Source organism: Acanthochromis polyacanthus, chromosome 12 (genome assembly GCF_021347895.1).
Source record: "Acanthochromis polyacanthus isolate Apoly-LR-REF ecotype Palm Island chromosome 12, KAUST_Apoly_ChrSc, whole genome shotgun sequence".
Taxonomy (NCBI): Eukaryota; Metazoa; Chordata; class Actinopteri; family Pomacentridae; genus Acanthochromis; species Acanthochromis polyacanthus.
Genome location: NC_067124.1, coordinates 37,901,281 through 37,916,428, shown reverse-complemented (window position 1 = coordinate 37,916,428; position 15,148 = coordinate 37,901,281). Strand labels below are relative to the sequence as shown.

The window sequence follows — 15,148 nt, the reverse complement described above, 5'->3', positions numbered from 1 at the left end:
CACAAACCGGCCTTTTACACACCGAGAGACGGAAAGCAGCAGGATGGAGGTCCGTTCAATGAGCCGCTTGTATTTAAACCCAAGCAGAGGAGACACAAACTCAACTAAAATACATAAAAAAAGTGTAAGAATCCCATCAATTTATAGATGAATCACTATGTAGCAGCAGCAATGAAATTCATATGAGCTGGTAAAATTGCCGTTTTGAGCATTTACTTGTACCTTCTTCCATTGATCCAGAGTCCAATCTTTATGCTCCACAGCAAACAGAAGACTTTATTCTGATCATCCTCACTGATCAGTGGTTTTCTTGGAGCTACAGCTGTTTAGTCCCAATCCTTTGAGTTCCCATCATGTGGAAATGTTCTTACTTTCACTATTAAACAGCTGTGAGTTCTACTGTTGGTTTCCTACCATCATCTGAGAGTTTGTTCCTCTAAGATGGTTCTCCACTATCCTTCAGATTTTAATAATGTGTTGGACGGTTCTTAACCTGATTTTAGTCGTTTAATCTCCTTAGTTGTTTTCATTGCTTGATGCAGACAGATTAACATCCTTTCCATGACCACAGGAAATGTCTTCCAACATTTAAGAAATGAGAAGCTCCTCACTGCAACAACTAGAGTTAAAGAAGTTGTTTCATCACTGCAGTAATTATCCAATGAAGGATCTGAACTATTTGCTGAGTTAAATCCAGGTGGAGACTTCTTTTTTTTGGACCAGCAGCATAGAACAGGTCAAATCTTGACGGTGTGTCATACGGCAGTGCTTGACTGAAGTTTGATTTAAAAAAAAAAAAAGATTACACCGCAAATTAAATTACAACATCTGTCAGAAAAATCTCTGACATTTTTCCCGCATCACGCAGCAGCTGAGGCAGCCTTCAGTTTTCGGTCTCCAGCTGAGATGAAGAGTCGTCTGCTGAGATCTCTCCTCAGTTTTCAGTCCCAGCCGACGTCGACTTCAGGGACATCGCTTTAGATTATTTATCGGACTCCCTGCGGTGCCGCTGAAGGTTTTACATATGCAGTCATACTTCCCAGGACCTGCACCGAGACTTTGATGTGTAAAACCTTTAAGGCGATACAACCTGCATGCCCTGTGTCAGAGCTCGTCTCCAGTTTCTGTTTCTCTAAAGTAGCTGTGACTGATATTTTACAACAACAGCGTGACAAGACGACGTGATTCCCAGGAGAATATCTGTTGCAGCTCAGTTTCCTTGTGAGCTTAATGCTTTTTCCATTAAATGTAACCGCAAACATTTGCAGTAGATAAAGAATTCATTGAGAAAACTGTTTCTGAATGCTTTGAGCTGTATAAACGTCTTTAATCGTCATCTCAAAGTTGTCTCACTTATCAGCCAGAAACCATAAAAACAGAGAATCCTCATGTTTTTCAGCTTTATGAGGGTTCTTGAATGTCTGACATGCGGTTCCATCTAGAAAATCAATCAAATCCAAACTTAAAAATTCTGATACTTCATCAAAATCACATTATTCTGCAGGAAAAATGACAAAAAAAGACACAAAATGTCAAAAATAAGACACAAAACAAACACGAGACACAGAACGATGAAACCGAGACACAAAACATCGAAAACGAGACACAATGTCGAAACCGAGATACAAAACTGCAAAATCGAGACGCAAAATGTCAAAAATGAGACAAAAAACGACATGAGACAAAATAAACGAGATAAAAAAGACGACAAAATTGAGACACAAAACAACAAATCCGAGGCACAAAATGTGTAAAACATGGCACAAAACTCCAAAATATAAACACAAAATGACAAAAACAAGACACAAAATTACAAAACTGAGACATGAAACATCAAAATCAAGACACAAAATGACAAAATTGAGACACTAAATTATAAAAACTAGACAAAAACTGACAAAAAATGAGACACAAAATGACAAAAATGAGACACAAATCAAAACTGAGACATGAAGCATCAAAATCAAGACACAAAATGACAAAATTGAGACACTAAATTATAAAAACTAGACAAAAACTGACAAAAAAATGAGACACAAAATGACAAAAACGAGACACAAAATGACAATAACGAGACACAAAATGACAACAACGAGACACAAAATGACAACAACGAGACACAAATCAAAAACGAGACACAAATCAAAAACGAGACATAAAACATCAAAAACAAGACACAATGTCAAAACAGAGATACAAAATTGCAAAATTGAGAAACAAAACATCATAAGACACAAAACTGCAAAATCGAGGCAAAAATATCAATGTCGATGTCAAAAATAAGACAAAACGACATGAGACAAAATAAACGAGATAAACAAGACACAAGACAACAAAATTGAGACACAAAACAGCAAAACTGAGGCACAAAATGTTTAAAACATGGCACAAAACTGCAAAATGTAGACACAAAATGACAAAACAGACAAAGCAGCAAAATCAAGATACAAGACGACAAAATTAAGACATGAAAAGACAAAAACTAGACACAAAACAAGACACAAAATGGTTAAATATCTATACAGCATTTTTCCCAGTTTTGGTAGCACCTGTGGACACTTGGAAAAATGTTGGACATTCCACTTTTTGTCTTTTCCCATGACTATTATGGGTATTAACGTCTTAGAATTAAGAAATCATTGTTACAATTGTAACTTAAAAGATGTTAAAGCACCTGCATGTAGTTTGGTAAAGAATAAAAACAGAAGTGACAGATATTGGCTTCTGTTTGGATCAAAAATTGGATTTAAAACCAGTTTAAAGACCAGCGTTACATTCAGTTGGGTCCAAACTGATTTCCGTTTTCTGTAGAAATGCTTGCCGATGCTGCCAGTAGCTGACAGGAAATAAGCTTGCGCCACCTACACATTTCCACTGAAATTAAAGAGCATCATCGTGTATTATTTTCAGCTCCACGGTCGGTGTTTAACTCATCCCACTGGTACGTCTACTCTGGGTTATTCGTGGCACTGAAACGCTGGGTGTGTTTTGGTCAAAGAGGCTTTCTGAATAGATCTGACTTGCAGTTGAACATTAGATCTACGGTAACTGTGCTGCTGTAACATGCAGGTAAAAAAAAAACCACTCCAAAAGCAGCTACTCAAACACTTGTTTTTAAAGTTTCACTCACGTTTTTCTTTATTCTATTCAGTGACAGAGATATAGAGCGATAGAGATATAGATAGAGATAGAGATAGATTGATAAAGATATAGATGTATAGCTAAAGACATAGAGATACTGATAGAGATATAGAGATGTCAGTAGAGATATACACAAATAGAGATATTGATAGAGATATTGATAGAGACAGAGACAGATAGATAAAGACATAGATATATTGCTAGATAAAAAGACAGATACTGACAGAGATATAGCGATGTCAGTAGAGATATAGACAGATAGAGATATTGATAGAGATATTGATAGAGATATAGACAGAAATGGCTAGATATGTAGAGATATTGATAGAGATATTGAAAGATAGAAATATAGAGATATCAATGGAGATGTTGAGAAATAGAGATATAGCTAGATAGAGATACAGAGATATCGATAGAGAAAGATAGAAATATAGATATAAATAGATGGAGGTATAGATATAGAGATATAAGAAGATATATTGCTGGATAGCGATATACTACATAGAGAAAGAGATATATAGAGATATAACTAGATACCGATATACACCTCCTGTCAAAAGTTTTAGGACAGGTTCTCATTTATTTGAATGAGAAAGTGTCCTAAAACTTTGACAGGGGGTGTAGATATATAGAGATATAGGTAGATGAGATATAGCTTGATAGAGATGCAGAGATATAAATAGATATATAGCTAGACAGAGATATAGATATATACTGTATAGAGATACAGACATATAGAGATATAGATAGATGTTGCTGTAGCCTGCAGAAAAAACCCCTCCAAAACCAGCTCCTGAAACACTTGTACGCAGATTATTTTCCCACAAATACTCAGCGAGGGTAACCTCGGTCAGGCCAATCACACAGAAACCAGATCTGTTTTTCTTCCATCTCTGCTTTTCTCACACTGTAGTTTCTCTCTACCTGCTCTTTCACTTTCCTCGCTATAATGCAATTGCATTTTCCGTCGAATTTCCTCGTTTGTGAGCCCATATTTCGTCATTTATGGCTAGAAAAGTTGTGGTTTTTCATCCAAACCAGCAGGACGATTGTGAAGAAGTTGGTCTGGTGCTAGAATTTAAGAGTACACTGATTTAGTATTGCGCTTTTATACCTATAGTGGTGGACCTGTTCATTAATATGCTCACTTATATTTTTAAAACCCATTCATATAGACTCGCCTTTATCTGAATTCAGGTCTTTCATTCTTGTTTACTCCTTTTCTTTAGTGTATTTATTCATAGAGCTATAGACAGAAAAAGATAGAGATTTTGATAGAAATATAACTAGATAGATACACACGTGGACAAAATTGTTAGTACCCCTCAGTTAAAGAAGGAAAAACCCACAATTCTCACTGAAATCACTTGAAACTCACAAAAGTAACAATAAATAAAAATTTATTGAAAATTAAATAATCAAAAACAGCCATTACTTTTGAATTGTTGATTAACATAATTATTTAAAAAAACAAACTAATGAAACAGGCCTGGACAAAAATGATGGTACCTCTATAAAAGATTGAAAACTATTTGACCAGAGTGACATGATTAACTCAGGTGTGTCATTTAATTGACATCACAGGTGTTTCCAAACTCATAATCAGTCAATCTGCCTATTTAAAGGGAGACAAGTAGTCACCCTGCTGTTTGGTGAAAAGGTGTGTACCACACTGAACATGGACAACAGAAAGCGAAGGAGAGAATTGTCCCAGGACATCCGAAAAAAAATGATAGACAAACATCTTAAAGGTAAAGGCTATAAGACCATCTCTAAACAGCTTGAAGTTCCTGTGACAACAGTGGCTCATATTATTCAGAAGTTCAAGACCCACGGTACAGTAGCCAACCTCCCTGGACGTGGCCGCAAGAGGAAAATTGATGACAAATTGAAGAGACGGATCGTTGGAATTGTATCCAAAGAGCCCAGAGCAACCTCCAAAGAAATTAAAGGTGAACTCCAAGGCCAAGGTACATCAGTGTCAGATCGCACCATTCGTCGTTGTTTGAGCCAAAGTGGACTTCATGGGAGACGACCAAGGAGGACACCACTGCTGAAAAAAACTCATAAAAAAGCCAGACTGGAATTTGCAAAAATGCATGTTGACAAGCCACAAAGCTTCTGGGAGAATGTCCTTTGGACAGATGAGACCAAACTGGAGCTTTTTGGTAAGGCACATCAACTCTATGTTCATAGACTCAAAAACCAAGCATACGAAGAAAAGAACACTGTCCCTACGGTGAAACATGGAGGAGGCTCAGTAATGTTTTGGAGCTGCTTTGCTGCATCTGGCACAGGGTGTCTTGAAAGTGTGCAAGGTACGATGAAATCTGAAGACTATCAAGGCATTCTGGAGAGAAATGTGCTGCCTCGTGTCAGAAAGCTTGGTCTCAGTCGCAGGTCATGGGTCTTCCAACAGGACAACGATCCAAAACACACAGCCAAAAACACCCAAGAATGGCTGAGAGAAAAGCGTTGGACTATTCTAAAGTGGCCTTCTATGAGCCCAGATCTGAATCCCATTGAACATATGTGGAAGGAGCTGAAACATGCCATTTGGAGAAGACACCCATCAAACCTGAGACAACTGGAGCTGTTTGCTCATGAGGAGTGGGCCAAAATACCTGTTGACAGCTGCAGAACGCTCATTGACAAATACAGAAATCGTTTAATTGCAGTGATTGCCTCAAAAGGTTGTGCAACAAAATATTAAGTTATGGGTACCATCATTTTTGTCCAGCCCTATTTCATTAGTTTGTTTTTTTAAATAATTATGTTAATCAACAATTCAAAAGTGATGGCTGATTTTGATTATTTAATTTTCAATAAATTTTTATTTATTGTTACTTTTGTGAGTTTCAAGTGATTTCAGTGAGAATTGTGGGTTTTTCCTTCTTTAACTGAGGGGTACCAACAATTTTGTCCACGTGTGTATATAGCTAGATAGAGATAGAGATATAGACAGATGATATATGTAGCTGGAGATATAGAGCTATTGCTTGATGTGATGTAGCTAGATATAGAGATATAGAGAAAGGAACTAGCTAGATAAAGATATAGCTAATTAGAGATATAGATACATAAAGATATAGAGATAATGACAGAGATATGGATAAACTAGAGATATGGGGATATAGCTAGATAGAGATATAGCTGGACAGACAAACAGATTTAGATAGCTGAATAAAAATAGAGAGATATAGAAAGAGATATAGTTACATAGATATATAGAGATACAGACAGATATGGAGAACTCAACAGAGATATGGCTAGATAGAGATAAAACATAGAGATAGATATAAAAATATATAGTTATAGATAGACTAGATAGAGATATAATATACAGAGATACAGATAGACTAGATATAGATATAGAGATAAAATATATAGAGTTATAGATAGACTAGATAGAGATATAAAAATAAATTAAATATAAGTAGTACAATATCTATAGCATGTAGATTGATCCCCACCCCCAGTACTAGCAAGAATCGATTCCAGTTTTGCAATTTTTGTATAATAAATTATGAATTTCTACTTTTTTGAATGATTACTTGCATTAATGCTGCATCACACTGCACATAATAATCAATAAAATTCAACTTTTGTTTTGTCTATAGTGGCATTTTTCAGTATTCTAGCCGCACAGAAGACGTGTCTAAGCTCTCTACTTCTAGTCATGGCTGTTCTGTTTTCGTAGAGTTGCCTGGACTTAATGTTGCACTGAAAAGTCTGTTCGTAGGATTAAATTACATTCTGGTTGGGATGTAACTCCACTTCTATGTTTCTGTTCAGAGCGTCCAGTGTTTCCTGATCCAAAACCTCCGATGATGTGATTCTGCACAGATGTTTGACACACTTCACCGTTGGGGAATCATGCGTGGGCAAGGCTAGAATAACTCCTAAATCTTCTTTCAAGTCGCCAGGAAGAATTATCCATCTTTGCAGCCTTGTTCTAATTAGTTTTCCTCTCCGATTCGCACCCAGCAGCCCCTTTTTTTCTCACAAAACACCGTCGTAAAAGTCTTTTCTTGTGGCAGCGTCACCCACACTGCAGCTCCAAATTTCTTTCCACACAACAAACCCGGCGTCCGATAACGAGCCCGGCTACTGATGCTCCCCCTCCATCCTCCTCTTTCACTCATTCGCCCATAAACCAGAGATTGCTTCTTCTTTTTTTAATGTTAGCCTATACAACACACACTGTAATTCTACCACAAGGCCCCTCCGGCTTCCACGAATCCGTACCATCGCTGGCTGTTTTCTTTCCTCCGTCCTGGTTCCATTTTCACTGGGGTTTATATACGACACTGTACCACAGGCTGTCTGACCACCCGTCACCATGACAACTGGCGGCAAACATTTATCAAGCCAAACGAAGTCCAGATTCTCTCGACCACACGCTCGGCTCTGGGCGCTACTGAGTGCTTGTGATTGTGTGCACGTATGGGAGTGTGCACGTGTTGGGGAACTCAACACTGCAGTGTTTTGGATGCTATAGAAACATGGCAGCTAGCAGTTGTAACCTTTTGCCCAAACAGTGATGCATGTTGTCTTAACTGTCTGTTGAATCTACTCTTCTATCTGTTCTAACATTGAGGAATTAGTATTTGTTCTTCTAACATATATCTGCAACAGAACGGACATCAAGAAGCAGCCGAGTACGGCTATATGGGGAAAAAAGGCTGGTTTTGGACAGGTTTCAGGTTGATTTGGAAGGATGTTTGGGTGAGTTTTAGACTGATTTGGAGCTGGTTTTGGACTGTTTTTCGGGTTGGTTTCATGTTGGTTGTTGGCTGGTTTTGTACAGGTTTTTGTGTTGGATTTAAACTGGTTTTGAGTTGATTGTAAGCTGGTTTTGGATTGATTTTTGGGGTGGATTTAAACTAGTTTTGAAGTAGTTTTAGGGTGGATTTGGAGAGTCTTTGGACTGATTTTTGGGTTGGATTTAGGCAGGTTGTGGAATGTTTTTTATCAGATTGGTTTGAGATTAATTTCAAACTGGTTCTGGACTGGTCTTATGATGGTTTTCGAAACTAGTTCATGCTGGCTTTGGACTGGCTTTTAGGTGGCCTTTGTAATGATATTTGGATTGGTTTTATACTAACAAGTGATTTGGGGTTGGTGTTACACTGGTTTTGGACTCGTTTCAGGCTGGTCTTGGATTGGTTGTAGTTTGGCTTTGGACTGGTTTGTGGGGTGAATTGAAACTGGTTTTGGAGTAGATTTAGGGTGGATTTGGGTTGATTGTAGGTTTGTTTTGGACTGGTCTTTGAGGTGGATTTTAAATGGTTTTGGAGTAGTTTTAGGGTGAATTTGGAGAGGCTTTGGACTGATTTTTGAGTTGGATTCTGGCAGGTTCTAGTTTTCTTGGATTGGTTTTGGGGTTGTTTTTAAACCATTTCTGGACTGGTCTTGGAATAGTTTTGAAACTAGTTTCATGCTGGTTTTAGGTGAATTTTGTACTGATATTTGGGTTGGCTTTACACTGGTTTTGGACTAGTTTCAGGCAGGTCTTGGATTGGTTGTAGATTGGTTTTGGATGGATTTTTAGGGTGGATTAAAACTGGTTTTGGAGTAGTTTTAGAGTGGATTTGGGTTGGTTTTGGACTGGTTTTAGATGATTTGGATTTTTAGGTAGGTTTTAAACTGAGTGTGGACTAGTATTATGGTGAATTTGGTAAACTTTCGATTGAGTTCTGGAATGCTTTTGGCTTGGACTGATTCTTGGACTGCTTTGGGCTGGTGTTTTGCAGTCACGTGGCGGTTTTGTGTCATTCTGTGCTGTCTGAAATGATTTCTTACACAATAAACAGTAGAATTGTGGACATTCAAGCGGACAACTACGGCCTTAAACTGACCTACAGCATCCATCATGAAAACAGCCCGTTCTTTCACCTTTCATCTGTGGCATCGTGTCATTTGAATAAAGCTGCAAATTAAGGCCTTTTGTAATCGTTGCTCAAAGGAGTGTCTGTGTACTGGTCACTATCTGATTACCGTCCTTTAAAACCACATCTGACGAGTTCTGTGGATCGACTCCTCTGTGAAATGTCCTGCAGCACAGACGACTTCTTCGCTGTCTGTTTCTATCATCTTTATCTCGGTGACTCATAACGTTTCCCACTCGTTCCCCTCTTTTCTTCTCACAGATTTTCTCTCCATTATCTCCGTCGTGTTCTGTTCTCATCTCTGTCACCCTCTCGTGGGTAAACGGGGGTGGAAGATGAGGGGGAGTGCAGGAATGAAGCGATCCGAGAGCGAAAAAACAACGAGAGGCTGGGAGAATAATAGCGGGGGGATTTATGAATGGAGAGTTAAACATGGACACCTGTGTTTGACATCTCAGTAAAGCATAACAGAGAGCAACAGACATGGGAAATGTGCTGCCGGCTTCAGGGAGCTCTGCTGAATCCATTAACGTTGCACACGTACATGACACACGGGCAAAAACACAAATCACACGAGCTACTGTACGAATTAGGGCGGCACATTAAAGAAGGTGGTAAAGGTTAGCGTGTGCATGCATGATTTACAAAAGCAATGGAGCGTGAAGTGTAAAAAACAGCTCAAAATCCACCTAAAACACATCTACAACCAGTCCAAACTCAGCTTAAAGCAGCTTATCATTTTGGTACTGGTTTTAGGTGGGTTTTGGAATATTTGAGCCGGTTTTTGGACTGGTTTGGTCCATTTATTAGATTGTTTTTTGTGGTTCTTCGGGTCAGGACTGATTTAAGGCTGGGTTTGGACTGGTTTGGGGCTGGTTTTGGACTGGTTTTGGACTGATTTAAGGCTGGTTTTGGACTGATTTGGGGCTGGTTTTTGGACTGGTTTTGGCCATTTCTTTCTGATTTTTTGGGGGGGGTTTCTTTAGGACTGGTTTTGAATGTTTTTTTGGGTTGGTTTTAAAATGGGTCAGGACTGATTTAAGGCTGGGTTTGGACTGATTTGGGGCTGGTTTTGGACTGATTTAAGGCTGGGTTTGGACTGATTTAAGGCTGGGTTTGGACTGATTTAAGGCTGGGTTTGGACTGATTTGGGGCTGGGTTTGGGCTGATTTGGGGCTGGGTTTGGGCTGATTTGGGGCTGGGTTTGGACTGATTTAAGGCTGGGTTTGGACTGATTTGGGGCTGGTTTTGGGCTGGTTTGGGGCTGGTTTTGGACTGATTTAAGGCTGGGTTTGGACTGATTTAAGGCTGGGTTTGGACTGATTTGGGGCTGGTTTTTGGATTGATTTTAAAGTTGATTTGGACAAGCTTTGTTGTTGTGTTGAGGTTGGTTTTAGACTAGTTTTAATTGGTCCTGAACTGATTCCAGACTGGTTTTAGGCTGTATTTTAGCTGGTTCTGGACTGATTTTTGGGTGGTTTTGGTGTAGATTCTGACTGTGGATTGGTGCATGCATGATTTAAATGGATAATAGAGTGTAGTGTGTGAAATAACAGTTCAAAACCAATCTAAGAACAGTCCAAACTCAGCTTCAAACTGGTCCATGGCTTTGGTAGTGGTTTTTAGATTGGTTTTGGACTGATATTTGGACTGGTTTTGGGTTTATTTTTGGGCTGCCTTTAAAGTGGGCCTAGACTGATTTTAGAGTGGTTTTAGCGTAGGTTTGGACGAGCTTTGTTTTAGTTTTGGGATTTGTTTTAGAGTGCATTTGGGCAAGCTTTTTGGGGTTGGTTTTAGACTGGATTCAAACTGGTTCTGGACAAGCTTTGCTGCTAGTTTTGGGTTGGTTTTAAATTGGTTCTGGACTTATTACACACTGGTTTTGGTTTTGTTTTATACAGGATTTAAACTGGCTGTGGTTTGGGACTGGTGCATGCATGATTTAAACCGGTAATGGAGGGTAAAGTGTAAAAACCAAACATAGGGAACATTTTTAAACAGATGTAAGCTCCTGTGGGACTTCTTCATACATTCCTCGGCTGTGTGGAAACGGCTGGCATGGATAATCGCTTGCCACAAACATTTCAATCTACAGATTAACTTCAGAAGCCCAGCAACAATTTCTCGGCTTGGTTCTGCTGCATGGCTGCCCGCTCTAATGCATCCACTGCACACTTCTGGTAGACAACAATGGCTCTTATTCTGCATTTTCTTTCTGGTCGAACACGAGCTGATGTTCATGCTTCGTGGAGAAAACACACACACGGCACCGGCGCCTTATTAGGGGGAACCTTAGACATCAAGATGGAAGCGGGTGAAGCGATCGGGGAGGTCGAGTTACGCAGCTGCTGAGGTCAGAGGGTGTCGGCTGTAAGAGGAGATGAACCAGTAACCTTTCAGCTGAGGATCCATGCAAATATCTCCCAACATCCTCTGCAAGCTTCCAGAAGGAATGAAATAACACGACTAAGGTAGATTTACAGAGGAGACTTGGAGCCATATTTCTCTGGACTCGTGCACGGCTTCCTAAACCTTTGATCCGTCTTGCAGATGGAGTGCAGCCAGGTGTTTTAATACAGCTGCTTTTCTTCTCATCTGCACACAGTCATGTCAGGAATGTCCTCGCGGTCGCTGGGTCACCGTCACACCGGGTGAAGCTTCACGGAGTCATGGAGACACGTGTGACGGCGTTATTCGAACATGCTGCCAGCCGGAGTCAAGGAGGTTAACGAGCATGTCAGCCGGTCGGACACTCGGAAAAATAAAGATGCCAACCGCAGCCAGAAGTGGTTCTTACTTCATCCAGAGGTTCATTAACCCTCCTGTTGTCTTTGTTTACAAGCACCAAAAAATATTGTTTCTTTGTCTGAAAAAAATAAAAAAAATTCAGCAAAAAAAAAATCCCCCAGATTTCTGAAAATTTCCAAAACCTTCAGGAAGAAAATTCCAATAATTCCTTAAAAGTTTCCCTTAAAGGTTTTATTTTAAAAAAAATCCCCCAAATTTGGCAAGACAATTCTTGTAAATATTTTCAAAAAATGAGTAAAAATATTCCAAAAAATCCTAAAAATATCTAAAGTGATTCCATATACATCAGTAACACTTCTAATATTTTCTTTAAGAACATTCAGGGAAAAAAAAATCAACCAAAAATGACCATTTTTGAGCCAAACGACTCACGTGACGATGAATCATAGGAAGTTCACTCAGTTTTCCCTTAAACCAACGACTCTCATGAGGCCCCCCCTCTACTAGCATATTAATACCTCATTGAGATTCAACACCTATTGTTGAAAGAAAGAAAACAATTTCTTTAATCCTTTATCACCTTGCTAATAGTAGATACCACCAGCCTTAGCCCCACCTACACCTGCAGTCGTTAAATACCTGGGACTCTCCAAACTAGTTTTAGAGCTGAAGAAGCCTCTTGGATGAGAGGTGAAACGTCTTCAAGATCACTAGAATAAGGCCCCATCCACACGAAGACAAAACGCTTAACAGTTTCAAAAACGATCGCCATAAAGATGAAGGCGTCTCAGAAAATGTGTGCGTCTACATGAATGCACTCGATACGCATGGAAGCGCTGTAAAACACATGCCAGACCTCTGGGGGCGCTGTAACGATATGACGGAAACACGCGCAAACTGAAGAAAAAACAGTGGGCATGTGCACTTGCGCCAAAAATTGTAAACAGAGACCAAGCCGAGATGCATGAGTGAGCCGTAATGTGTCCTCTATAATTGTTTGTTCAACTCGGTGATGATTGAGAAGAAGGAGATTTTGCTGCAACAGGGATAGTAGGGTCACCAGCTTCATCAGAACATTTGCTGCACTGTACGCCGCCATCGCTGTTGTTGTCGTTGCCGCGTGTGGCGCATGCGTGTCAATGAAGTTATGAAACTGCGCATGCGTGTCAATGCAGATACGAAACTATGACGCAAGCATATCTGAAAAGTAGCGGATAGCCAGTAAACACGGAGCTGCGCATACGGCGTTTCAACATCTTTCCACTCTGGAACCTGGTTTCAAAAATGATCGTTTACAGACCCCCAAAACGCCGTCTTCATGTGGATGATACGCAGATTCGACAAGAAACTTATGCGTTTAGACCTCGGTTTGTCTTCGTGTGGATGGGGCCTAAGTCCAGTTGCCTGAACTAAACCCTTCAGCTTTAATTAATGAACTGTAAGAATTTACACCATCTTCTCTGTCTTTCATTATAAATACATCAGATAGTTTGCGTTTTCTGCTTAGACAGTAGAACCATAGGCGTCAGTTTAGGGGGGGACGGTGGGGACGTGTCCCCCCCACTTTTTGTCAGGGGTCATTTTGTCTCCAACACATTCAAATTCTTCACATGCAAGCCGTTGTAAACCCAGTTATTTTCAGCAGTATAGAAAATTCCGACGCTCCTGAACGCACCATCCGCACTCGGCCGAGAGTTGCACAGACACGCAGCACACCTTCGTGAGGTTAAAAACAAAAACGCAAAAAAAAAACCGCGCAGATGCTAAATTTGCGCCTGTGCCAAGTGGAAGCTCCGACCAGAGGCGTGCAGGGACAAAATTTCGGCCCGGGAGAATTAGTACTATAGCGGCCCACAGACCCCTCTACCCGTATGTTCCGGTGGCTCAATAGCTTAAGTGTCCGCCTATGGTGTGGTGGTTGAGAGTTCGAGCCCAGCTTGTGGCATTTTACCTCCGTTCTTCGACATTTTCTCAAAGTGCTGTGGTCTCCGTCCCCCCCACTTTTAAAAACAAACTGACGCCCTTGAGTAGAACGTATTAGAAGACGCCACTTTAGGATTTGGAAAACTTTTTTCTGAAGTTCTACAGACCAAACGATTAATCTAGAAAATAACCATCAAATCAATGAAAATATTCACAAGTTGCAGCTCTAATTTCATGCTATGACCTGCATGCCACCAAACTCAGTAGCTCCAGTAGAAATCAAGAACCTTTAGGTGAAGTAGTTGCAGAATCATCCCTGAAATGAAAAAGGTTCTTCATTTGGTGACAGAAGAACCAGAGAACCTTCTGAGGAACCTTTATTTTTGAGAGGGTGCTGAGGAACAGGAGAGGAACTGAGCAGTGAGGACAAGACTTAAAGACTTCTAGAGTTTAAACTACACTCAGTGAGTCACCCACCTGCTTCTTAATGTTCAAAAACAAACCTGCAGTTGAGTTTTTAAACGTAAAAACAGGATAAAAAGCGCAAACTCAACAGAAAACGCTGTGAAAAGTGGATCTTACCTTTGAGGAGGAGGATAAACTCCAAGCACAGCAGGTATTTACGCAGCTCCATTTAGGAAAACGAATGGAAGCAGCCTCTCTCTGGTCGTTCCCCCCCTCTCTGTTTACAAAGTGGTCTCCCCTGAGCTGTTGGGAATGTCGATGTCCACCAACGCACACAGGCGCGCACGTAATTCTTCAGCTCGCTCTTTCCCCAAGAGATGCGTAAAATCCGGCCAAACGGTGCTGTAGGGGCATGTCGACTGTGCGTGGGGCTCCCTTCAGGACTCAGTTTTACTGAGGCAGTGCAGACTTATTAAATACACACGAAAATATAATAAACAACTTAAAAAAGAGAAGATTCCTGTCCGTGATGTGTGCCTCCTGGATTGGAAACTTGTGCCAAAATGCGCAAAAATGCCGATAATGGAGACAAATTGGAGAAGCACCTCAGTGAGCCATGCTGTGTGAAATCTCTGCACCTGTCTCATCCAAAAAGGAGCTCGTTAAAGCATCACAAATGTGGAACACCTCCTCAAACAGTCCGTCAGCGGCGGCTTGGATCCCCGCGGAGTCCCCAGAGCGCGTCTTCGAAGATCAAACTCCTCATCAAGCGCGAACTTTGAGGTGACTTCTTGTTCTTGTCGTTGCTGTGCGCGGTTCTGCTGACAGCTCCATGATCCTCTGCGCTGGCTCTCTTCACATTCACAGCAGAACGTGTCGTGTCCTCTTCTTTTTCTTGTCGTGCGTCTCTGCTAAGAAGATTTCTCCCACTTTTGAAATGAAAGAGCGCATTTATCGTGGCAGCCGCCCTCCCTCCATCCATCCAGCAGACTGCTCTGTGTGCAACTGCTGCAAACCTCAACCCACATCTCTCCCTCTCT

The 15,148-nt window shown here is 40.6% G+C and overlaps 1 protein-coding gene across 2 annotated transcripts in view; it reads right to left on the bottom strand.

Annotated features, from left to right (window-relative positions):
* The window catches only part of itga10 (integrin, alpha 10), a 62,457-nt gene extending 47,338 nt beyond the window's left edge, over nucleotides 1-15,119 (bottom strand). For both annotated transcript variants that reach the window (XM_051956976.1, XM_022209316.2), the window contains exon 1: nucleotides 14,286-15,119. In XM_051956976.1, the coding sequence (XP_051812936.1) occupies nucleotides 14,286-14,337 (52 nt within the window). In that variant the 5' untranslated portion in view covers nucleotides 14,338-15,119. The remainder of the gene's footprint in view (nucleotides 1-14,285) is intronic.
* Between the last annotated feature and the right edge of the window lie 29 nt (nucleotides 15,120-15,148).